Genomic DNA, 24,313 nt, shown 5'->3' with positions numbered 1-24,313 from the left:
GAGCATTTTGGATTAAGAGTCAGTAGTTAAAAATCACCAGGTCATAGGACTCAAATTCTCTGTGTTTGTGCTTTCAATTTATATTCTTGCATAATTCAATACCTGGATTTCTTTTACACACAGACACATTGTGTTCTTTTTTCTTAAGGATATTTTCCAGCGGATTTTGTAGTAGGTGAATGTCTATAGGCTGTTAAAGGCTTTACTGGATGTCAGACATTATGCCCAATGATTTGCAAGTGCAGGATATATTTTCCTCATAGTCCTCTGAAATGTTTGACGGATTGTGTCTTAAAACTGGTGATGTGCTGTTAAATTCTGTTTGTAGTTTGCATTTAGTTTGCATGTCAATTGGACTTTAAGTAGACATACAACTCAATGTGGCCAGATGGTGTCTGGGAGTTTTGGAACTCTATAGAGGATGAGGAAAGATTATTGGGCTGTTAAGGGAGATCTGCAGGGGAACAAAGGCTGGTGGATGCAGGCACTGGAGGGGATTGTCAGAGTGGTTTGAAGTGAGGGGAGATGTATGTGGGCATTGCTTATTGCCTATCATAATTAATATTGGCGTGGATCATCATATAAAATGGAGAGTGAGTCATTAGACATCACAGTTGTTGATCATGATATGCTCATGTTAAACAGGAATAGTGTGGGAGCTGGGAATATTGCAGTGCTGCCTTTCCTGGTGGGCACCGTGGTGTTTTTATATCACTGGAGTCAAATTCTGTAGGAGTAAGATAAGATATGTCAGTCAGTGGCGTTTCTTGTTGTTAGTTCTGTCATACACCAGAAACTGGCCTTCTGGTGACTGGCCTTCTCCTTTAAAATAGTTAGGATAAACCCAAAAGTTGAAAACTTTTTAGCAATAAACATTCTCAATGGTTTGTGGTAATGACTAGCTATATGTTTGTGTTATTTAATACTTGCACCTGAATATTCTAATGAGGATTTTTTATCTAAATGTCATTTAGAAAAATGATAAGACATTTTTGTGTGGCAGAGTGGGTCCTGAATTTTGGGTTTTATCCTGAAAAATTAATTTTGGATACCCGATGGTAGCTATCTCCGAGTGATCCCTCTAAAGAACTCTTGAATGCACAATAACTATTTTTTCAGTGAATTGGTGTCTTGCTCTTTCTTTCCAGTGCAGTCATTACTAAATACAAGAAGTAATACATGTGCTGAAATGGATATTAATGAAGTATGAGAATCCAATTCTTGCTAGCAGTAACTTCACCTTTTTGGCAATGTCAAGATCTGCAAGTTGATCCAAATAAATTTCATACCTTCTTAAATTGGTTTATATCCATAGCAGAAGACAATTTAAAGTGACATTTTGAAAATTAAAACCTCTGGCAACAATTTTAACCTCTCATTATGTGTTGCAGTTCACAGACCTTCTGTACAATTGCTCGGTGGTGTCTGTAATCCAAGCCACAGCCTTGTGGATTTGAGAAATAAAGTATAAGAATCTAGTGTGACATTGCTGAGAAGGTGTAATGGGAAGAAGTCCTGGTAGGAGTGTATGATCAGATAAAGTTATTAATAAATATTCATCTGATATGTTGGAAAACATGCAAATTATATGCATGTTTTGTGGGTCTTTTTCCTTCTTACTTATCTTAACTAAAGAGATCACTAAACTGGCGCACTTTTATATTTATTTTCTGTCACTCCCCAGCTGTGTGTTCCTCTCCCCAGTACAAACCAGCCTTTCCTGGGCTGCACAGACAATTATCCCCTGTGGAACCATAGCATTGATAAGAATTGCTGCTGTTGGGCTTGAGTGGTGGATGTTGCACTGGGATGTGACAGCCCTCAGAGTGTCCCAGGGGCATGGTAGATGGTGGATATTGCAGTGGGATGTGGGCCCTCAGGGTGTCCCAGGGACATGGTGGAGGATATTGTGGGCCTCAGAGTGTCCCTGGGACATGGTGGATGGTGTGGGCCCTCAGGGTGTTGCAGGGACACAGTGGATGGTGTCACCCCTGCAGGGTGTCCCACTGACATGGTGGATGGTGTGGGCCCTCAGGGTGTCCCAGTGACATGGTGGATGGTGTGGGCCCTCAGGGTGTCCCACTGACATGGTGGATGGTGTGGGCCCTCAGGGTGTCCCACTGACATGGTGGATGGTGTGGGCCCTCAGGGTGTCCCAGTGAAATGGTGGGTGTCATGGCCCCTCAGGATGCCCCAGTGACGTGTCTGTGCTCTCCACAGGGATAGACCTGCCCTTCATGATGATGCCGCACCCCCTGCTCCCCGTCAGCCTCCCCCCGGCCTCGGTGGCCATGGCCATGAACCAGATGAACCATCTCAACACCATCGCCAACATGGCGGCGGCGGCGCAGATGCACAGCCCCCTCTCCAGGGCAGGGGCCTCCGTCATCAAGGTAAGGATTCCTTGTGGCGTGCAGGGATCTGCAGTGGTGCTTTCAGCGAGGAGGAGGATGAGACTCTGACTTCACACTGCTCCAGCTCACCTGGCCTGCTCCCAACACTGAGCAACACCCACACTGCAGCCACGGAGTTCTGCTGCTCTGATCTGTCAGTGAGTCTGTAGTGTAATTAAAAATGGACACTGACACTACAGACTAGAGTGAGATTTATGAAACCTTCATAACTCTCCTAAAATGCTGTTTTAAAGTCAAATTTAAGAGAAAATGCTGTAGGACATGGCAAGAATTCTAGTGCACTGCAAATCCAGAACAGGTAAATAGCAGAGAAAATTATCACAAGTACCTTAGCGAGGCTGAAGAACAAAACAGGAATTCTAGCAGTGCAAAACCAGAGCAGGTAATACCTGAGTAAATTATCGCAAGTACTTCAGTGGGTAGAATCTCTGGTAGCCAAATCTGAACTTCCTTCCGGTTGGTTAAAACATATTTGTATTTTGTAAGGCTTGTCGTAGTCTCTGCCAAGTAGGCAGTTCAGAAAGGTTCTTGCCTGTGTGGAGAGTTGCTGTCCTGTCACACACTCAAAAATGCATTAAAACAAGAAATTTTCAAAATAGAAGTGTGTAGGATCAGTGTATGTGAAGGATTGGTGTGATGGGATTCTCTAAAACAGTGTGTCCACTTTTTACTGAGCAAAAATGAAAGGTGTTACCAGTCTGACGTGTGTGTGTATATTTGCATGCACATGTGGGTTTCTTGTTGACAAAGTAAAATGTTGTCAGCTTTGAAAGTTCATTAGTTTAATCCATTTTTCTTTGGGTTTAAATATATGAGTCTATAGAGCTATCTGTTCTGGAAAGTAAATGTCTTCAATATTTGTGTTCATTTAAACTCATCTATCCTGTCACTCTAGAATCTGACTTCTGAGTTGCTTTGTTCTTACAACTCTCACTTGATTAGCTGAACTTATTTGCTCTCACATCTTTATTGTAAAACATCTTAATTTTATGTGTCATTATTTTATCCTTGAGAAACACTGCAGTTCCAAACACTACAGTCCAGTTGTGAGAATGCATTAGTGAGGGTTGTGTTGTACTTCCTTTTGTCACAGGCTGGTGCTTCGGGAGATTTTGTTTCTAAATCAAGCAGGGAAAGGAACTTGCAGTGACCAAGCACGTGTTTGTTGTTCATGCCCATGTGTTCTGATAGCAGCATCCTCTCAAGGGGCACAGCAAATGTCTCTTGTCACATCGCTACAGTAAAATTCTACATCTCTCTATTGAGGCTCTGGAGAGGTTTGTTTTCCTTCTGATTTGCTTTCTGGCCCAAAGCATCTCCAAAATTACCTCAGATTCTTTCTTATTTTTACTGGGAGTCCATGTCCAGATTAGGGCAAATATTGTTCTGAATGATTGAATGATTTGGTTTTGTTGAGGGAGGCTGGGAAAATTCAGGAGTGACCTTTCCCTTATTTCCCATTAGGATCCCTACTTAGGATTAAGATGTGTAAAAACTTCTCTTTATCATCATTGTACTTGCACAGTTGTTGGCATGGTGGAGAAAACATCTCTCTCTGATATCCGACTGTGTTACTGCAAGTCATTAAACTATTAGAAATTAGTTGAAATTCCATTCATTTTAAACCATAACCTTTCCTTTAAGTGTTCAGAGACCTAATTTAAACACAGCAGTGGAATATTTGTAGCAGCAAGTAAACTTGCAGAAGCTTTTATTGTATTCTAAATGTTACCAATATGTCAACATGAAGATTAAATACGTATTTGTAAACAATGCCAGTCCTTTGTAATTTAACCTGCACTTTTTGCAGGCAGCTGGGTTTCAGGGTGTTATTTAGCAGGCCCTTGCTGATGAGAGTTACTCGTTTACAGCAATTTTTTCCCCAACACCTGCACCAGAGGAGACACAATATCTCCTCAGCAACACGAGGTCTGGCCAGCACTCTGGTGGGAATTATTTCCTCTCATGTTGCAGAGGAAAATGCACCAGTAGCCAACGTGACAGAGGCAGAGTGGGCATCCTTTGCTGTGTTACTCTCACCTGTCAAGTGGTGCTGCATCTTTCTCTAGTTTGTCCTGAGTGCTGAAAGTGTAGATGAATTTTGTAACAGTGTGAGGCTCCTTTTGTCCTTTCTTTCCCTTATGTACAATCATCCAGCACAGAATGATGACCAGTTAACATCCAGTTAACATGAAATTCTTGTACAAAATGAAACATGTAAAAAAAAAAGAAAAGCAATGCTACTCCTGCTGTCAGTAGGAGTCCTTTTATTACAGGACATTATTTAAGTGCATTTAATAAGTACAAAACATAGCTAGTTTTCAATAGAGTGCAATACCAGCATCATGTTTCTACTTAAAATGGGAGAAATGAATCAAATCTATTGAGTGTGTGTCTGTTTCCATAGTCTGATGACTGAAATACCACTTGGCCTGTTTTCTATAGGTGTGAGAATCAGCTGCTTTGTAAGGTTTTGAATGAAGTCATTATGCTTTTTATATCACGTTTGCCATTTAGAAATAAGCTGTTCTACCAAGATATGCATGATCAGCAAAGTTAACATTTAGTGCTCCAGAAAGAAATGTCATAACTATGAAACTTGATTTCTCCCTGACAGGAACACCATAAATTAGGGAGGCACAATGGCCAGGCTCACAAAACCTTCTTAGCCATCTCTAACACGATGTGATGTGATTACAGCAGCACCAGCAGCACTGTGGCTGCAGGTCTGGCAGTGCCCCTGTGATAAATCCAGCCTTACAGGGATTTACTGCACATCTGAAGAAGCTTGCTGGGTTTGAAACTTGGCTCAAATGGCTCAGAACAATCTCTGTTATTGAGTGAGGGTCTCATATGGCCAAAGCAGAATTTGACAGGGACACTGAGTTCACCACCCTTTCTCTTCTCCCTCCTGCATCCAGTTCTTGTTATTTCTTCATTTTCAGAGCTGTTCTTCAGCTAGACCTGCTCTGCAATCCAGGAATGGCCTGGATGCCAAATGAGGATCAGTCTGGGGTGGAATTTGGCTAAGTACACTGGAGTCATGATTTGGGCTGGAAAGACCAGTGGATGGGTGGAGCACCCTGGTCTCATGGAAAATGTCCCTACACCTGGCAGGGCAGGAATGAGGTGACCTTTAAGGTCCTTCCATCCCAAACCACTCTGTGATTCTATGAATAAATGTAGCAGTTTACTGTTACAGGATAATTTTGTTCCTGAAACTCAGAAAAATCTACTCAGTGACAATATTTTCAGAAGGAAAGTTCAGATGAGCCCTTTAAAGAAAAGCATGACGATTTTTCATGGAAGTTCCTGAAACATGCAGCTCCAGAGAGCAGTAGCTACATAATGTGAAGATTTTTATTTTACAGTGCACCTGTAGCAAATATGACCTTACTTGGCTAAAAACATACTGGTGTACACAATTCCAGCCAAAGAGCAGGGAGAGGGCAGAGGAGAGGTTTGGGGTTAGGAAGGTGAAGGGAAGGCTAGCAAGAGCCAAGTCTGGAGCTGAGACTGTGATAATCTTGGATTGTTCACTGAAAGGCCACTTTCACTGGTGTGCTTGGGAACAGGCTGGTGGGAAATAATGAAATACTGAGTTAGGCTGGCTTGAAATTCTGGGAACCAAACCCAAACCAGGGCCTTAAGCTGCTCCTTTTGTGTTAGATATGCAAAGAGTAATGAGACAAAAAATACCAGAAATCTGAGACTTACTTTCTCCCAAATCTCCCCTGCTTCTCCTTTTACTTATTTGACATATTTTGCACCCTGCTTCCTCCTCTTGCTCATGTCTCACCCTCTTCCTCCTTGTGCTCCCTCCCTTTCCTTCTGGCAAACAGCTCTTTGGAGCTGCTGAGGGATGTGCTTCTCCCGAGTAGGAGTAGTTCTGAAAATTGGTTTCCTGCTGTCCATTTTTCTTCTGTTGTCATCCCCTCATGCTTGCTATATTCCTGCTTTTCTCTTATCTTTCATGCTCTTGTCAAGGTCCCAGTTAGGAATAAATGGTGCTTTTGTTGAGTGCAAATGAGAAACAGAAAAAAATTAAAAAGTAATTAAAATGCTTTAAAAAATACAGCATTTTAATTTTCATATTTCATAATTCCTTGAGAATTTCACCCCAATGCACTTCAGAAACTAATCTGATAAATGGAACAAGGCATTATTTGTACAGTGGGATCCATCTAAACATGCAGTAGAGACTTCTGAGTCTCCTTCTCTTTGAGCTTTGTTTTTCTCCTGATTTTGTGGGATTGTTAAGGCATTTGTAAAGGGTGTATATGACATGATTTTAAATTCCCTGAAGAGAGTACAGATGGGCTGTGTAATTATTGCTGAGAGGTGCTATTTTTCTGTGTGCTCTACAACTCACATTCATAATATTTACCTGACAGCCAGAAAAATGTGGCCATCTCAGAATGCTCTGAAACACTTCTTCTCACAATAGAAACATTTCCCATTACAGAATTTCTAACATCAGTAATTTCATATCTCTCTGTGCATTCAATCCATTATGAATTGTTTTCAGAATATTGCAACATTTATAAAATCAACCTTCTCTACAATGTATGTGATTTTTCATGTTGTTACATTTATTCTGTCCTGTTCCAGAGCAGGCAGCTGATTGCTGGTGGGACTGGGATATGTTGGAGGAGGGAAATGGGAGACAGGAGTTTGTTTGCTTCTTAGAAGGTTCATTTTTGTGGCTGTATTTGAGGTGAAGGAGGAGGGAGTGTGCACGTTTGTATCTCTTTATTCACTGATTCAGAGAAATTACTCTGTTGGGAGATGTTCAGATTCTTTCAAATTGCATTAAATACCCTTCTCATCTCCTCCTCTGGAGGGAGGCTGTCCCTCTCCCTGCAGTGCCAAGAACACCTGGCTCCTTACCACCCTCATTGAGATGTTTTAAGCACTGAGAACTTATTTTAAACTTCCAAGTGGAAAAAAAACCCAATCAGAAACAGCTCTTTTTGCAGAGCTTGCAAAGGAAAATTGTTAGGCCAAGCACATATAAGCTCTTAGTTCTGGCTCAGATCTTTTTAGTATTAGCTTAGTCATTTGCATTTGTCCTTAATAACTGATATGGCTATAATGCAGATGAGGTAGAGCATTTTCATCATTAGTCCTGGGAGTGCCTTTCCTGCCTTCCATGGCAGCACTGGGTGAAGCAATTCAGGAGAGGGGCACAAGTACCAAGTTTCCACCGTGAGATCCTTTCCAGTTTCAGGCGCTGTTGTGCTCTCAGGTTGAAAGTAAAACATCAAGATCTTAATCCAGGAGTGAAGGTTTCCATGGCTGTCCCAGTGACTGCTAATTTAAGAAGCAGGGAAGAAGGCAGCTCCTGTTTGGCTGTTTCCCAACACCATCTGATTAGCTGCACTTCTCTGTTTGGCTGAGCAGCTGGCAATTAATGGATTGATAGGAAGTAGTCACAAGGTAATGGAATTAGTGAGTGAACATCTGGTATTAAAATCAGTAAATGTAGGGGTTTTTATGATTTCTTAAATTCTGTGAGAAAATAATTGCCAGTTGACTACAACTGAAACAACTATGTGTACACAGTGGAAAAAAAAAGTGCATTTTAAATGGCAAAGTACATATTTTCTGCGAAAGACTTCCCTATACACTGCAAAAGATGAATGGGATCCAGCTGGCTTTCAGACACACAGATCCTATCTTGGTTTTTAGACCAGCTGTTTACCTTGTTCATCTCCAGTACCTACAGCAATCACAGGTACTGTAAGTAGCTCAGAAGACCAACAAGTCACCCCAGCCTTTGTGTGTGTTCATTTCCAGGTGGGACGACTCAAAATCCAAACCCAACTGCTCTTCTCACAGAAATGGCTGTGACCATCCCAGTTCTTGTTGGCATCAGTTCAGGTGTAGCACAGCTCCTGCTTCCTGTGGCAGGGATATTCTTTTCCCTGGAAAAGCCTAAATTGAATACTCTATCAGTTAAGGACTGTAAACTTGAGAGCAATATTTAAAATCTACTGGTTATTAGGATTCAAACAGCATTAGTATCAAGTAAGGTCAATTGGAAAGAAATTCATCTTATTATTAACTAAAAAAAGGCAGTGTTAGCAATTCCTTGCTGACTGGAATTGTGAATTGTGTTAACTTTTCTTGTTCTTCTCCCTTGGTGAGGATGGGATTAAGACAGAGAGGGGGGAGCAGAGGTAGCTCAGCAGGGAAATGGGGTTGGAGGCTCTGCCTGCCCATCCTGGCTTCACAGACCCCTCCAGGGAGTCAGGCTCTGGTTTCTAGAATTTTTTAATTTCTAGGATTTTTTTAAATTTCTATTCTCTATTTTGAGAATATGAATGGAGATCTTGTAGCCGGGGAGAGGGTGAGGTGTGGCATAATGAACATCCCACTGCACAAGTTAATGCTGGGATTTTTTTCTGCCAGTTCCTCTTGTTTTCCCATCATGGTCAACATCAGAAATCTTTCTTACAACTCTTGAAAACTCTAATCTAGGCCTAAAGCCAGTAGAATCTCCATTTTACCTTCCTTTCTATTTCATTAGATGGGGTGAATTCCAGCCACTGCAGAGCCCTGTAGAGTAGAGCAGCAGCACCTCAATTAAATATGAAATATCAAGATGAATGTGTGAATAAAACATCCAGGACTCAGACAAACTTCCAAAACTTGCCTGTCAGCAGTGAAATGCCATTAAATCCTCTAGGAACTCATTAACAGATTAACATTTGGAAGAGTAATTACAACTACATTACAACTAAAAATAAAGAAACATAAAAAGGAAAATCCAGCAGCATCATTTCTCTAAACTCTTGACATAAAAGGAAGATCAATACTATAAAAAAAGCAGAGCTAAGGAATTAAGGTCAAGATGATTATGTCAAAAATAGGTAAGCTGTTCATATATATTTCAAATAAAACTATGTGTAATATTTGCTATTATTGGTGTGGAATACTCCCTCACAGGGGAGGGAAGAGGGATATTGAGCTGAAATCAAGGACCTGTCTGGAAATTGGGTGAGTTCGTGACTTCAGTGCCTTTCAGCTAAATCACAACTAAAATCAACAATGTCAAGCTTTGTAGCTGCATTTTCTGAGGCACAGAAGGACACTGATTTTTAGTGAGACAAATATATTGCCCTTCAAGAGGATTAAATACTGGAAAAGTCCTTTTTGAGAATTTATGTTACAGCTCTGTAAAGCAAGGAAAAAAGATGAGATAAAGTAGGTACTGTAGGTAGATAAATAGGTGAGATCTTGAGAAATGTTTTCATTTTTCATAAAATTCTCACAATCTGTAGAAACTTTATATATAATTCATTCAATTATGACCTGGAATATTAATCTTGCAAATTTATGAATATGAATAAATTTAAATGGGGAAAATACTACTTTATTTAGGAATTTTTCTTTATTACTGTGAGTTTACCTTGTGTGTGACCAGGCTGCCCTGCACGGTGCAGGGCGAACTGAGTTGTTTTCGGGGGAAAAAATAAGTGAATAGTAACGAGGTTATAAAATACAAAGATGACAAATCAAATGAAGTCATCAATGTGTAAAACAAAATGTTAAGATTTTAGATTTGCAATTTTCCTATTTAAATGCCCTCATTGATTTGTTACAAATACTGTTAACCCTGTGTTTGGAAAATGGTGAGGACATTATCACTTGTGTTCTCATTTGTAATAAAATAGATTAACTTGCTGTGAAATTTTAACTAGGCTGAGACACAACAGTAGCTACCTAATGAACCAGAGCACATTGCTGTTAAGTAGCTAAATAGATGCATACTGATTACAGGACTGAAAAATGGATCTGTTTACCAGCAAAAGAAGAGTCTGCTCATAGCATTATTCATTATAGGAGGGGAAATTCAGCACATTTCTACATAAACATTTAGAAATGGACAATTTCTTGATCCATATGCAGCCTCACATGGTGATAATCCATCCTCATTTGGAGCATATATGATAGAGAGGGAATTTCAGCTCCTTTGTTGCTTATAAGGAAAGCTCTGCATTCCCTGTGCCTGTACATTGGTGTAGCTGGTAAGACATTAGATAAAATAATCAACTAATTCCCTTAGAAAGTGACTCACTGTGTGATTTAGAAGGACATTTTTATTTGACACTTGTACATCTGCCTGAAGATTTCAAACCAAGACCCTGAGTCTGAAGACAAATTACTGCAAGCAGAGATTATTTCACAGTGAGAGACAATGGGAAATGTAGTTACCAGAAGGAGCTGGAATACTTTGCTTTTCCAAATCATCAGCTTTTGAATTACTCAAATAACTCCCATTTAAGATGACATATATGGCTGTTTGTGTGATATCTAAGTGTTAATTCCTAGTCATATTTGTTCATAGGGTTTTTTTGCAGAACAGTTGGCACGTCCTCTCCTTGGCTATTCATTTTCATGGTTGCAGTAGACAATGAAATTTACTTAAACTATGCACTCTTCTGTAAAATTAATCATTTCAAAATGATATCTTAATTGTAAATTGAGTGCTCTTTGTGGTTAAAAGAGAGGAAATAGTGCCAAGGAGGACTGTTAAAACTGAAATCCATGCAAATGAAATTGCAGTCAGTGTTGTAACCTGTTAGCAGGAACCTATTTGGAAGCTATTATTGGCACAAAGGTAAAAAACACACAGGATTTATCCCCTCAGGATTGCATGGGTATGGTTTGTTATTTAGGACAGTACTTTTTGGGGTAAGAATGTGATTTTCAAAAGCAACTCAGTAAGCAGCACATCCACAAAGTCCCAACTCCATTCTACTCATCTGTTCATCTCAGCAACCTCCCAACCCTCTCTTTTGGAGGCCAAAAGGGAGAAAACACAATTCGGTGAATTGGATCTTTTTTTTGGTGAATTGGATCTTTTTTTTCCTCCCACAGAATTTGGAAACTAATTTGTATAAAACCATTCAGTTTTCAAAATTACAAAAACTTGTGACTCAGCATAATACACTCATATCTGATCATTAAAAGTCTCCCTTTCAGATCTATTAGTTACTGTACATTCATTAAATAACAGATAATTAGTGAAACTGATCCATTGAGGATTAACAGCTATGTAATAGATACACATCTGTTACATGGTTTTGGGGCTGGGTTGTTATTTAACGTACAGTAACAATCCTATTAAAACCAGGTCTGGTGCCACATTCTCAGCTGGTGTGGTTGGAATAGGGAAATGCCATCCCATGCTCTGAGGAGGATCCAATCTCATGTTCCCTTTGCATAACTCCCAGAAGTATCTGTAAATACAAAGATGAGTGTGGCTTAGAGGGATGGTTTTAATGGGTAACAGAATATTCTTGTTGATGTTGCTGGCAGTGTAATTAATGAATTGCCCTGGTACATCCAAACAGCAGTTTTTATATCAAGGATTTATAATGGAAAAACTTCTAGGAACCACCATGTGCTTCCCAAAGCTACAATATTAGAGGTTAATATCAAAGTTTCTTGTGCAAATATAAACGTGACATTTTGCATGCAGACTCTTGTTTTGCTTAACCACTGGTGCTTTTCATGCAAGAGGGAAGTTTGTACCAGAGCCACAGCATTTATCATTTGTCCTGAGAAGATACTGATGTAATTTATTCAGGTACTGATTCTAGTTACAAATTCACAAGTACAGATGCTAATTACGAATTTGACTGCATTTAGTGACAGTTCAGTCCAACTGTGAATTGTTTATTTGAAATGTGACTCATATATGGCAATCTCTCTACCTGTAGATTAAAAGTAGTTCGTAAAAGCAACATGAAAGAATATTTTATATGTTCCTACGTGTGAAAAACTTAGAACATAGAAAGTTGCCAACAAGAAAAAGGTGGCAAATGATCAGCTAAGCTCAACCACGTTGTTTGTAGAAGCCAGTGTTGGTTTTGGCTGTAGATAACTACACTGCTCTTAGACACGAGTTCTGTTCTCTGTTTACCTCACCAACACCATTTGCTACCATTGCTTTTAAGCCAACCACACTGTTCTAGCCTGAACCTCGGTGAAACGCGTGGATGAAAGGTCCCAGCTTTGCTTTGCTTCTGTTTGCAGGAGAGGATCCAGGACAGCCCTTCCCCGGCGCCGTCCCTGGAGGACAGCCAACGGCCCGGCAGCCACGCGTCCTCACACCCCAGCAGCAGCGTGTCCAGCTCCCCGTCCCAGCTGGACACCACCCCCGACAGGATCGGTCAGTGCCGCCATCTTGCTCCCCTCACAGCCCCTCATTCCCCTCACAGCTCTTCACAGCCCCTCACAGCCCCTCATTCCCCTCACAGCCCCTCATTCCCCTCACAACCTCTCACAGCCCCTCATTCCCCTCACAACCTCTCACAGCCCCTCAGTCCCCTCACAGCCCCTCACTCCCCTCACAGCCCCTAACTCCCCTCCAGCCCCTCACAGCCCCTCGCTCCCCTCACAGCCCCTCACAGCCCTCACAGCCCCTCACTCCCCTCACAGCCCCTCACAGCCTTTTTGTGCTGGAAACGTGCGTATCAAACGTGCGTATCAAACGTGGAGAAGCGTTTGATACGGAATACGCGGGAAGTTCATCCCTTGGTTTTTTAGTTAAAATTAAATCCAGTCTCAAGGTGCGTCAAGGGAAATGTAGGCTGGATATCAGGAAGGAGTTTTTTACAGAAAGGGTGATGAAGTTCTGGAATGGCCTGCCCCGGGAGGTGGTGGAGTCACCAGCCCTGGATGTGTTTAAGAAAAGACTGGATGTGGCGCTGGGTGCCGTGGTTTGGTTGAGGTAGTCATGGACTCAATCATCTTTAAGGTCTCCCAACCTAGTAATTTTGTGAATTCTGTGAAGTTCATCACTCAGCAGAGCCCAGCCCCTCCTCTTGGGTTCCTTCTGTGCCTGTATCCTCTGCACAGAGGGATCACCCCCCTGTGATCCTCTATGATCACCCTCATCCTTGCACCCTTCCCTGTTCCAGCCATCTCTCTCAGCATGCTTGGATAGGGAAGTGCTGCTCAAGGCACCTGCTGTTGAAAAGGAGCAAGGTGTGCATGTGTGTGAGGAAAATCGCAAATTCTATGATGACTTTTTTGTTTCAAAAATCTTCTTGTGCCCATACATTCCTTCATCACCCCGAGGCCGAGGCCTTTCTGGCTTTTTTGGTCCCTCCACCACAGCTTTCACAGCCTGTGCACTATCGATTAAAATGCTAATTCTGTCTAGAGGAAGTTTAGATCCTATTCTTGGTGCTTCCAAGAGGGATCTAGGGCAAGTCAATTAACATCTCCTCACGTCAGTGTGTGTCAACACTGCTGTCTCCTCATGGCCTGGAGCCCGTGCAGGCATTGCTGAGCCAGATTTAAACCACAAAAGCCGTGCACTCTGGGTGAGTCACTGGAGAACTCCTCCCATGCACAACCTACCCCTGGGATTTTGCAGTTCTGAGCCTGGTCCTTGCAGCAGCACCACAGCACTGACCAGCACAGTGGGTAGAAGCTGGATGCTCTGCCTAAATCTGTGCACACACAGAGACTGTGAAGTAGATTTCCCTCATCTTTTTCTTGTGTAAAATAACACTGGAAATACACAGGAAAAGAAACTTTTAACTCCCTGTAGCAGCAGTGAAAAGAGACTGTTGATGTCTGTAGAGATCCAGTTTTGTAAAGATATGGATAAAAATTTTTCATTAACAGAATTACAATAATTTTTACTTTTGCAATTATAAAAGAAAGTTCTCCCTAAAACATGGTGATGAAGTTTCTAACAAGTGTCCTCCCTGGAATAACTGTGAAGTCTGTAATTGGTGGATTGCAGAGAAGGAAATGTTTTAATCAAATAAGAACAAAGAAACAGGCATTCTGAAGTCATAAACTGCAGGTGTTACGTGAAGAATTCCCTTCAGCACTGAAATGTTGGGGGATGTTTTGCTGTCACCAATCCATTTGGGCTATGATCTGGCAATCTGTGGTTTTTATTAAGCTTACTGCTTTATAGATAATTACTAATACTTAAATCTTTAAATGCATTTTTCCCCAAAATGGTTTTTGGGAAGTACTTTTCCCTCTAATTAATTAATTTGAACATTTCATAAGAAATCACATTCATCTCAGTAGTCATTTGTGTTCTGTCTTGGTATCCTTATCTAATAAACTTGAACAGATTAGCTTTTACTGCATATTTTACTTGGCTCTAAGAGTTAAAATACCAAAATATCAACCAAGAGGAAATATAATTTAATATTTTGTTTTCTCTTAACATTTTTATATAACTGTGCCCTCTGATTTTTTTTTAGCCATGCTGACCAACAGCAGGGAAGGAGAACTCATTGACCAAGAAACTGGGACCAGCCTAAAAAAAATACAAAAGGAGAAAGGTAAAATCACAGACTGTTTTCCATCTCAGGCATATAATTGCACTTATTATGTGTTTCATTCCTTTTTCTCATGTTCTGCATATGCAATGACATTATATTACTAATTTAAGAGAACTAAGTGCTTAATTGCAATGAATAATGTATCCAGTGAACTCACATGGAAGTGTAAGCAACGAGAACTTCACTTCTCTCTGTTTATATAGCATGAGGGTAATATTTTGCAGGTCTTTTGGCTCAATTATTTATGAAGTTCTGAGCAAATATTTGATCAGTCATGTGCTATTGTTTGTTTGCCTTCAGGGGATGTGTGTGCAGGCTGCTCTGATGCTCTGGGTGAGCAATATAATTTTATATTGTCTCACCAGTGAGGGGCAGCAAGGGAAGAGGTGATGTTTGGCCTGGGGGGATTCTCCTGTAGGAAGGGAAGGGTTTTCTCTGCTGGGCTCTCCTTGCAGGGGTTTGTGGGTGCTGGAGGAGGTGAATACTCAGGGATTTATTCTGGGAAAACACCGCAGAGAGTTGTTATGGGGGATAGTGAGGTTTTAGACTGAAAAAGATGTGAAGGGAAAGAAAGAGGAGGAAGAGACAGCATAAACTAAATGTACTTGTAAGACTGCTGAGAATATTCATATTTATCATCATAAATGAAAGCACAAAATGATTTATATTTTGGTTGAGGTGATTTTCATGTATTTTCAGAAGAAGCTAAAAGGCAAGCATAGACAATTTTGTGGGCTACTCAGAAGAGAATTTGGAGCCCCTCTGTGCCCTGTGGTTCCAGAGTTATATGAAATTATTTGAGCAGTGTCAGGGTTTTGTTCAATCAGCTCTATTCCTGAGAGGTCTGTGACTGATCATGGGTAGGAAGAGCCTGAAACTTCTTCCTTATATTTTGTATTTCTGTACTCAACTCTCCTTGAAGACAGAAGCTGTTTTCTATTCACTGGTTTTTCTGGACATTTAAGCACTTTCCTCATGAACCCCAAAAGAGCCCTTCTGTGCCATTCTGAGGTAATTTTCTGTCTGGATCATCCTGCTTAAATCCTTTCCTCTTGACTCCTGTTGACATTTACAGAAAGTTACCAGCCCTACCTTCACTCCTAAGATTTAAAAATTACATTTCTGTAGTAATTGCATAGTGAGTATTTAATCTAAGCCTGAAAGTGTAGTTGATTATAATTCTGTTGAACTGTACATGGTTTCTTGCCACATGTTCAGTAATTTTTCAGTGAAACAATTCAGTATCCTGTGGGGTTCAAAGATGCAAATCATGTACTTCTTGGTAGTAGCAGTTCTGTCACTCAGGATGGATGAAGGAAGGTACAGTTTAAAAATCTGAAAAAATAATTCAGAAATCCCCAAAGCGAAAATAATTGAACCTCCACCACCTGTGAACCAATTCCCAGGCTCCTGTGATCATTCCTTTTAACATGGATGAAATCACAAAGATCTGATGCTAACAGTTTGTGTGCCATAATTCTCCTTAAGATTAAAGTTGTGTAGGTTTATTCATTTGCTAGTCTACATTTTTTGCATAATTTCTTTAATTGATTAAGTACTGGGAAATACGTCTTTATACATGTGTTAGTTCTGCATGCACTTAGGGGATGTTTTTGGAATTAATTTAGTGTGCAGAGATCCACCTGCATCAGAAAAAAACGCTTTGAAATCATGAGACATTTTAAAATATTATTTTAGAGACAGAACAAAGTTTCTCCTTTTCTGCTTGGTGTGCAGATGTCAAGTTTTTCTCAGAAAATATGAGGATGAGAAATTTATTTTTTGTTGTCATATACAGATGTGATTTTTCAAGTCATCTCATGGCTCCAGAACCAGAACCTTTTGATGAGATTATAGTGGGACTAATACAGAAATTGTAAAGCACCAACCTTTATATCCAGGATTCCACACTGATTTTGTACTAAGCAGTGGGACAGACCTATAGTGCACTTTCTGTAGGAACCACTGGGGTTGGTCCTCAATGATTTGTCCCAGTCCTGTGTGGATTCTTTGTTCCTAATACTGCTTTTGTTTCTCCTGTATAATTATTTTGAGCTCAGTTATGTTTAGTGCTTTAGAGTCAGGTGTGGACAATGTGAGGAGTGGGGTCTGTGCTGCCTTGCCCTGCAGAAAACATCCATGTAATTTGTATACAGAGCAAGCTTTGTTTTTCCAAACCTGCCATTGCTCTTACCAAGGCAAAATATATTCACCATGGAAAAGATTTTCAAAGTTATTAAGAAGGAATGTAGTTAAAATAAAAGTATCAACATTTATTAAGTATGACAAGTAAGCGGTTTATACAACCGTGGCAAACATATGTTTTCACATCTGTTTTGAGTAATATCATCATGATTTTAAAAATGATTTATAGCTCTGCAGGCCATAAAATGCCAGCTTTGCTGTAAGTTGGAAGTTTTCAAACAACAAAGAAATTATTGAAGGCATATATTGAACGTGTGTTTGTGTTATACACCTTGACATAACTTCACAAAGCTGAGCTCTCTACAATTAAGACAGCAACAATTGAAAATTAAGGAACTCAAATTTATCAGGAGTACTATTTATTGAAATCTTAGCATTAAAAAATAATTAAAGTTGTTGTAATGATTATAGACAAAATATCTCTCAGGATACACAGGTTTTGTTTTCCATATCCCATTTTAAGTGATCTCAGCAATAGACAAAAATGTGCCACTTTGTTCTCATCAAAGTAATTTCAGGGTAATTAGGGCTGAGGAGAACATGGCTTCACAACAGTGCTTCTTTAAAAGACAGTTAATATGAAGTTGTTGCAATTCCTGTGTTGGTGGGGCAGAATTTCCAGAATTGGTGGTTGTCTCATTGCAGAGCATTTAGAGCCCAGTTACAGCCATACCTGTAAGCCTTTTGAAGGAGAGATGCCATTAAATCTCAATTACTCTGCTTCTTTTCATCATCCTTTTAGAGGAAATATGGTCAGATTTAACATTAGAGGGCAACAAAGTTAAACATCTTTGGAAGTCTGCATGGTTTGGGGTCTTTATATATATATCTAAAATTGTTTTTACTGCATGGATTACATACAGTACTATATTTTTGTCAAATGCCTTTTTCTGGCATGTTACACCAGCATTTTGCCTGTGCATCTATTTCTGAGTGAAAACCATATCAAGAGTAATCTGCACTTTATTTTGAAATCACTAGTTCAAGGAAACAGTTACAACCCCCCCCTAGAACACATCCCACATTTTACCTGCACAATTACTCACAGAAACTACACTTTAAATTCATCTGCTTCGATACATATCCTGGAAAAAATCTCTATTGTGTGGGGTAGGATTGTGTTTGACACAGCCCTGTATGGGCTTTACAGAAAGCTCCATATGAATTCTGGCTTTGGGAAGGTGAAATGAGCCAGAAAAGAATTTGGCTGTGCCTTCCAGCCGGATTTAGATGCTGGTACAATTATTCTGTTTGACTGCATGACAAGAAATATTTCAAACTCCTCACACAGGCTGGAGCACTAAAAGGCACTGGCCCAGCTCTTGCCACAGTGAAATCAGTGGGGATGTACAGGATGTCTTCAGTAGGAACAGTTTGACCAAAGCTTGGTCTTTGGGAAGGTTTTTCCCCCAGCTTGTGCTGCTGGTTGTTAAGCAGACATGGCTAGCATGTTCACATGGGGTTTGTGGTGCAAACCAGAGGAAAATACTGTAGGAAAATTCAATTAATGACCCTATTATCAGACTTACCCACTGTTTGTGCAGTCAGTGAGTACAAATAAATAAGGTTTTTGCTGAGAAGGGGGCTGCCCTGCCCTCCCAGAGCTGCTCCCTCCTCCAGCCCATCCTGCATCTCCAGAGCCCAAATCCAGGCTCTGGGGCTGTGTCCCATGGCCCAGCCCATGGCAGTGTCCAAACTCTGCATCTGGCAGCTTTCCCTTCCCAGTTTATTAAAGAACACCTTTGCCTTTATTGCTTCAAGGAAAGGGGAATTTTGCATCATTTCTGTCCGCTGAGTGAAATATTTTCAGATGGCCAGAGACCACGGTAATGAAAGAATAACCATATTTATTTATTGGGTTTCATTAGCAGAAAAGAGGGTTTATACTGTTTAAATTAATCACTGCCAAAGGACCGGGCTGTTCAGGATGTGAGGGGAGGAGAATGAGCAGGTGCAGAACACCTGAAACAGCAACAGGCTGGAGGGGGCTGTGCTCCAGAGAGGAGACTTGCCCAGCAATTCATCTGAAAGCATCCAGATGGAAAAGGGAAAGAAGGAGAAGGGGAACAAGGAGCATGAAGCTGAGCCACACGGTGGCTGTGCAGAGTGTGCAGGAGGTGCCAGCACCTCACATGGTCCCTGTGCTGCCTGTTTGACATGTCAATACTGGCAACTTAAAGATGAAATGGGGAAAAAAAGCTGTGTTCTTCACAAGTGTGCTCATGAATACGTAAAGAACTCCCCAAATCAGGAGTGAAACCGTGTTCATTCTGGTGTCTGAGTGTGTGTGTCACAGACCTGGGGTTGTTTCATCAGCAGTGGGTGCAATAGTACATGAGTTTAAAGGTTTCTTTTTCCCAAAACCTTGAGTGACATGCACAGTGCAAGTGTCCTCTGGATAAGTCAGAGATATTTTTACATTTTCTATCCTCAGAGAATACTGAAAGATAAGAAGCACAGTGCTCTATTCTGGGTGGAGGCATTTTCCACAAGTTTTTTTTGTTTTTAAATTTAACCTACAAATGAACTGACAGCTGTTAAAAAGGTGGCCTAATAGTAGATGTGATTGTCTGTCAGTCAATCCAAAAAACCCCAAACCCATAAAACCAAGGCAGACTCTATTAACACTTAGATTCACAAAATGTAAATAATTAATAAAGGTAAAGCTTTAATTTTTGAAGTGTCTGTACTCATGATGTTATGATTGTGTGCTTAACCATTGCTGAAAGATTTATAAATATAAAGGCAATTATGCAAGAGATGCTGGTGAAGTTACATTCAGTTTATATTAGAGCTTTATTTGCAGAATTATTTTTGGGAATGCTCTTTTTCTGATGCGTAAAATACCTACTTCAGAGTTAGCTTGCCAGATGGGCTAAGGCAGTTACTTGCGTTGATATATAATTTATTAATATGTTTAATTTATTAGATTTCAGTGACTTTAATGTACCGCCGTCTAAACACTACAAATTATGAGTCTGTATCAACATGGTGAAATAATGAAATGTTCTTTACTGAAAAAGCTTTGAAACAAATTTTTAGTGAGGTATCCTCATGTCAGTCTGTGAAATAAAATGGGCAAATAATAGGGAGATCAGGAAGCTGCTCTTCAGTCAGTTGAATCTTTAGCGACATTGCCACTTTTCCTCCAGTACTGTAAATTGTTTTATGTAGGTTCATCTGAGCTATATCAAATTTGAAAAGCATAAGAAGAGGAGAAGAATTGTTGATTTTCACCCAGTGACCTAAGAAAGCTTTTGGATTAGGCTCAGGAATCTTTTCCTTAGCACTGGTCTTAAGCCTGACATGCTGGATTCTCTGCTTGGTGTTAGCTGTGGTGCAAAGTCATGAGCCTGAGACCTGCATTTGGTGACATTCTTAATGTCTGTGAGTTATTAAATAAGTTTGCTTCAGTCCTCATTATGGGCAGTAGGATGTGGACAATCTGTGTCCTGAGAGGTTGCTGAATGTTTTTGTCATTCAGAAATCCTTGGGATCTTGGGCAATGCACCAGCAGGGGCTCAGCCTCCCCTGCCTGAGCACCAAACCTGCTCAGGGGCGCTGTGCTCCTGCATTTGTGTGCCCAAGTGTGCAGCTGTGCACACACAGAGGAAGAAAGGGATAAAAATACAGATAAAAATTCAGATTAGTCATAAAAAATGTTAATTGATGACTTGGGAAGTTTTGCAGTATTTGTGACTGAGGGAGATCTTCAAGAAATGCACAGAAGCTGCACTTCATTAAACACAGTTCTTTCCTGAGGGTTCCTTCCAGTGAGCCAGGGTTTGTCCTGCTGCCCACAGCTGGATGTTCCAGATCAGTGAAATGCAGAGCTCATGATTGTGACAGCAGTGTGTGCTCCTGCTGTCAGAAGAGCAAACCCAGCACTGGTGCATGGTGTTTTGTGTAGCATTTTTTGTGTACTCAGGGACTTTTTTTCTAATTTAATCTTGAATATCTAAGATGGCTCTGTGGAGTGTGTCTGTCTCCTGTGTAACAGCCACATGAAGATGGCAATTAAGGGCTCTCTCTTCCCTTTTGTGGAGGATTTGCTGCCCACAGGCTTCTGGGGACAGCAAGGCTGAGACAAAACTGCACATTAAGGTTCATCTCCAAAGTGGTTTAGAATGCTCAGTGCATTAGAATATTCCTGATAATAAAAAGTAATAAATCCTTAGTGAACTTCTAACCCTAACCATTGAAGGATTCTGTGCATAAGATAGTTAAGTAACCTCAGAGTGGAAGTAGAAAAAGATTATTCTTGATGTGTAGTCATGAAACCAGAAAAAATGTGTTCATTATATCCCAGACATTGTGTTGAGTTCCTTTGATAGAGTTACATGAATTCTTATTAGCAGAGCTGATAATGGCCCGTGTGCTCTTCTCAGAAGCCACTGGGGCTGCAGGAGATCAGATTTCATATTTGATTGCTGAGGAAGAAGCCACCACTCCAACACCTGGATTTGTGTGTCACAGCCACAGTCGTTTCTGGGGATGGACAATTCTCTCAGTCAGTTTTTCATATTATCAGCTGTCCTTTGGAAATTCACCATTGTGCCTGAAAGAGCAGGAACCCACAATTGTAATCAGTCAATAAAATTTCATCTGGATTAGCTCAGTTTGTTACAGCCTGGTATTGATAATGCCAAGGTTCTAAGGGGGATTTTATCCTTGCATGGGCCATTCACTGAAGAGTTGGATTTGGAGATCCTTGTGGGTCCCTTCTGAAGATTCCCAGCTGTGAATATCATTCTTGTAGCAGGATTGATAAAAAGATGGAAAGGGAGACAGCTGTGAGCTCTGAAATTGGAGGTGGATGAGTACAAACTAGAAAGGGGGATTGCTCCAATACAGAATTCCCCAGCACACTTCTTTGGTCATGCTTGGCCTTTCCATGTTGATGTCAAAATACCAACTGATTTATTTTCTTCTTTTATTTTGTAGTCAGTACGAAAGTAGTTTCCAAAGCAGATTTTTCTTCTAGTTGACAGAATGTGACAGGATATAACAAGCAGTTTAATAAATAAAATTCTGCTTCCAGGTGTATTCTGAGATGTTATAATCTATAAAACATGGTGCAGTTTTGAATCTGTCTGTTTCACCCGTCGCTGAGGCTGCTCTGTGATATTTTGATAGTTGGAGCTGGCTTGTGTGAATTTGCTGACATATCCTGTGGCTGTTTTGGGAGCGTGTTGTCAGCGAGGGGATCCAGAGCTGTACAAATTTCACTGACAGTTCAGAGCAGAGCCTCTTGTGTTGTGCTTGGAAGATGCCTTTTTATGTGGAATATGCTGGATGATGGAGCATCTCCTGGAGATGGCTGAGCTGGAGCAGAAATTGGGATGTGTGTGTGTACACGTGCCTGCTCACAGAGGCCAGAAAATAACACGTTCAGAAATTGTTCAGAAAATACCCTGTTATTTATACATCTCTAACCTCTGGGGAATTTTAAGGTGCTGTTGAATAGGAGACTGTATTTGTTATTGCTGTCTTGGTTTTTGTTAGTTTGAAAATCTTAAAATTGACTGTAATGATGGCAGCCTGCAGGCAGAAGTGTGGAGAGATTCACATATTAAAGGAGGAGTCAGCAGAGCTGCTGTTTGACTTGTGACATTATTGTCATTATTGTCATTACTGTGGAATGGCCTTCGGCACTGGAGGCAGGAGGGATGTAGGCAGAAAGGAGAGTTGGAATTGCTCTGTGAAACCATAGATCTATATTTATACTTATGTATATTTCTATTTATATGCCATCTATATTTATATATACTGAATTTTGTTTTAACTGATATATTACAAGGAAAGCATAATACTTCTGTAAAATAACCAGCAGTAGTAATAACAAAAATAAGGATTATATCATGACATAATTTATTTGTACAAAGCTTTTGATACTTAAAAAAAAATAAAAGAAATCCACCAATATTCAAAAGCTATAATTAATAAGTTCCTTAGAGACAGTTCTGTTGTTTCAAGAATGGTCATTGTTCATTTCTCTCCATAGTCAGGTGTGGAAAACCCAGCAGAAAATGAGTCAAGTGTTTCTAGATTAGGATCTGATTCACAATAAGAATTCTCTCTAATACACAAGATAACTTTTCAGCAGCCTGTTTTAGGATGAGTGTTCTGTAAACATCACTTCCTATATGGCCCATATTAAATACTGTATGGAGCAGGCTGGAGCTTTAATTTTACACAACTAACAGCTCATATATCATCAGTCACATAAAATACTGAGGGTAAATGGTCCCAAGTATCTGCAAAGTATGATTTTCTTTCTGGAAGAGCTGTTGCCAAATTGGCAGAATCAGTGTGGGGTTTTTTCACCAATGAGGGCCAACCTACACAGATTATCAGGGTTAGTAAATTGTAATGGCAGCATTAAAGTCTCAAATTTTGCGGTTTGTTCTTTTTGCTTGATTTTTTTCTTATAATTTCTGCTGTTTTGAGCAGCAGAATGGCTGGGCTGGGGCTTTCCTGGCTGACTCCAGTGCAAGTGTGTTCTGATATTCCAGTGTGCAAGTTGTTGGGGAACTGGTTTCCCTTCTATGACTTACAAGAACATCTGTTCCCATTTCCTCTGTAGAAAACTCACAGTCTCAAGGACTGTCATTTATTCCCTAATATTCCTCCTCATCTGAAAAGGAAAATCTCAGCTCTCTATACATGAAACTGCCTAGTTTTCTTTTTTTTCTTGAAGTCTACACATAGAAATAAAGCTGCAGAGAAATTCCAGCTGGCAAAGGACCAGCAGCATCCTGCAGTTCTCTCCTGGAGGAATTACTATGGGAAGTGTCTGTGGTGTAGCTTTAGAATGTTTGCATCACTAAAAGAGCCTGTTTATCTAAAAAAAGAGATTATAACAGAAGAAATCCAGAAGGCATAATAATACATATTAAACCTTGTTTTCCAGGCTGTTGAATCAATTTATAGGAATATGTGAGTGAGCAGGAAGGTAACAGCATCTGGTAGCAATAACAGTTTCCCTTCCTGAGTTACCAAATTAGCTATGGGAAGGTGATTAAAAATAAAATATAATGATTTCTGATAGAAATAGGTAAACGGCATGGGCTTTGAGATAAGAACTTGACAAATGTGTAAAATAAATGCAAAACTGGTTTTGAAAAGGGGGGAGATTTCCATTTTCTGTGTTGTGTGCCAAGGTTTGTGCATTTCAAATGTTGGCAGTTGGCTTCTTTTCAAAACTGATAAATAATGATGTTTGCTGTGGAAACAATTATCCTAAAAATAATTTAAAAGGATTGTATCCCCTTTTTGTTTGCCTATAAAGACCACATTCGATTTATATATAGACAGAAAGAGCTCCACTTGCATCTATAAAACAGTTCTTAAATCATTCTAAAT

At 40.2% G+C, this 24,313-nt stretch overlaps 1 protein-coding gene across 6 annotated transcripts in view; it reads left to right on the top strand.

Moving 5' to 3' along the window:
- Nucleotides 1–24,313, top strand: part of DACH2 (dachshund family transcription factor 2) — a 235,752-nt gene that overhangs the window by 178,125 nt on the left and 33,314 nt on the right. For all 6 annotated transcript variants that reach the window (XM_058032807.1, XM_058032804.1, XM_058032808.1 and 3 more), the window contains exons 5-7: nt 2,221–2,393; nt 12,462–12,597; nt 14,663–14,743. In XM_058032807.1, the coding sequence (XP_057888790.1) occupies nt 2,221–2,393; nt 12,462–12,597; nt 14,663–14,743 (390 nt within the window). The remainder of the gene's footprint in view (nt 1–2,220; nt 2,394–12,461; nt 12,598–14,662; nt 14,744–24,313) is intronic.

The sequence above is a fragment of the Melospiza georgiana genome, chromosome 12 (genome assembly GCF_028018845.1).
Source record: "Melospiza georgiana isolate bMelGeo1 chromosome 12, bMelGeo1.pri, whole genome shotgun sequence".
In the NCBI taxonomy this organism is placed as follows: Eukaryota; Metazoa; Chordata; class Aves; order Passeriformes; family Passerellidae; genus Melospiza; species Melospiza georgiana.
This window is presented reverse-complemented; position numbering and strand designations above follow the sequence as displayed.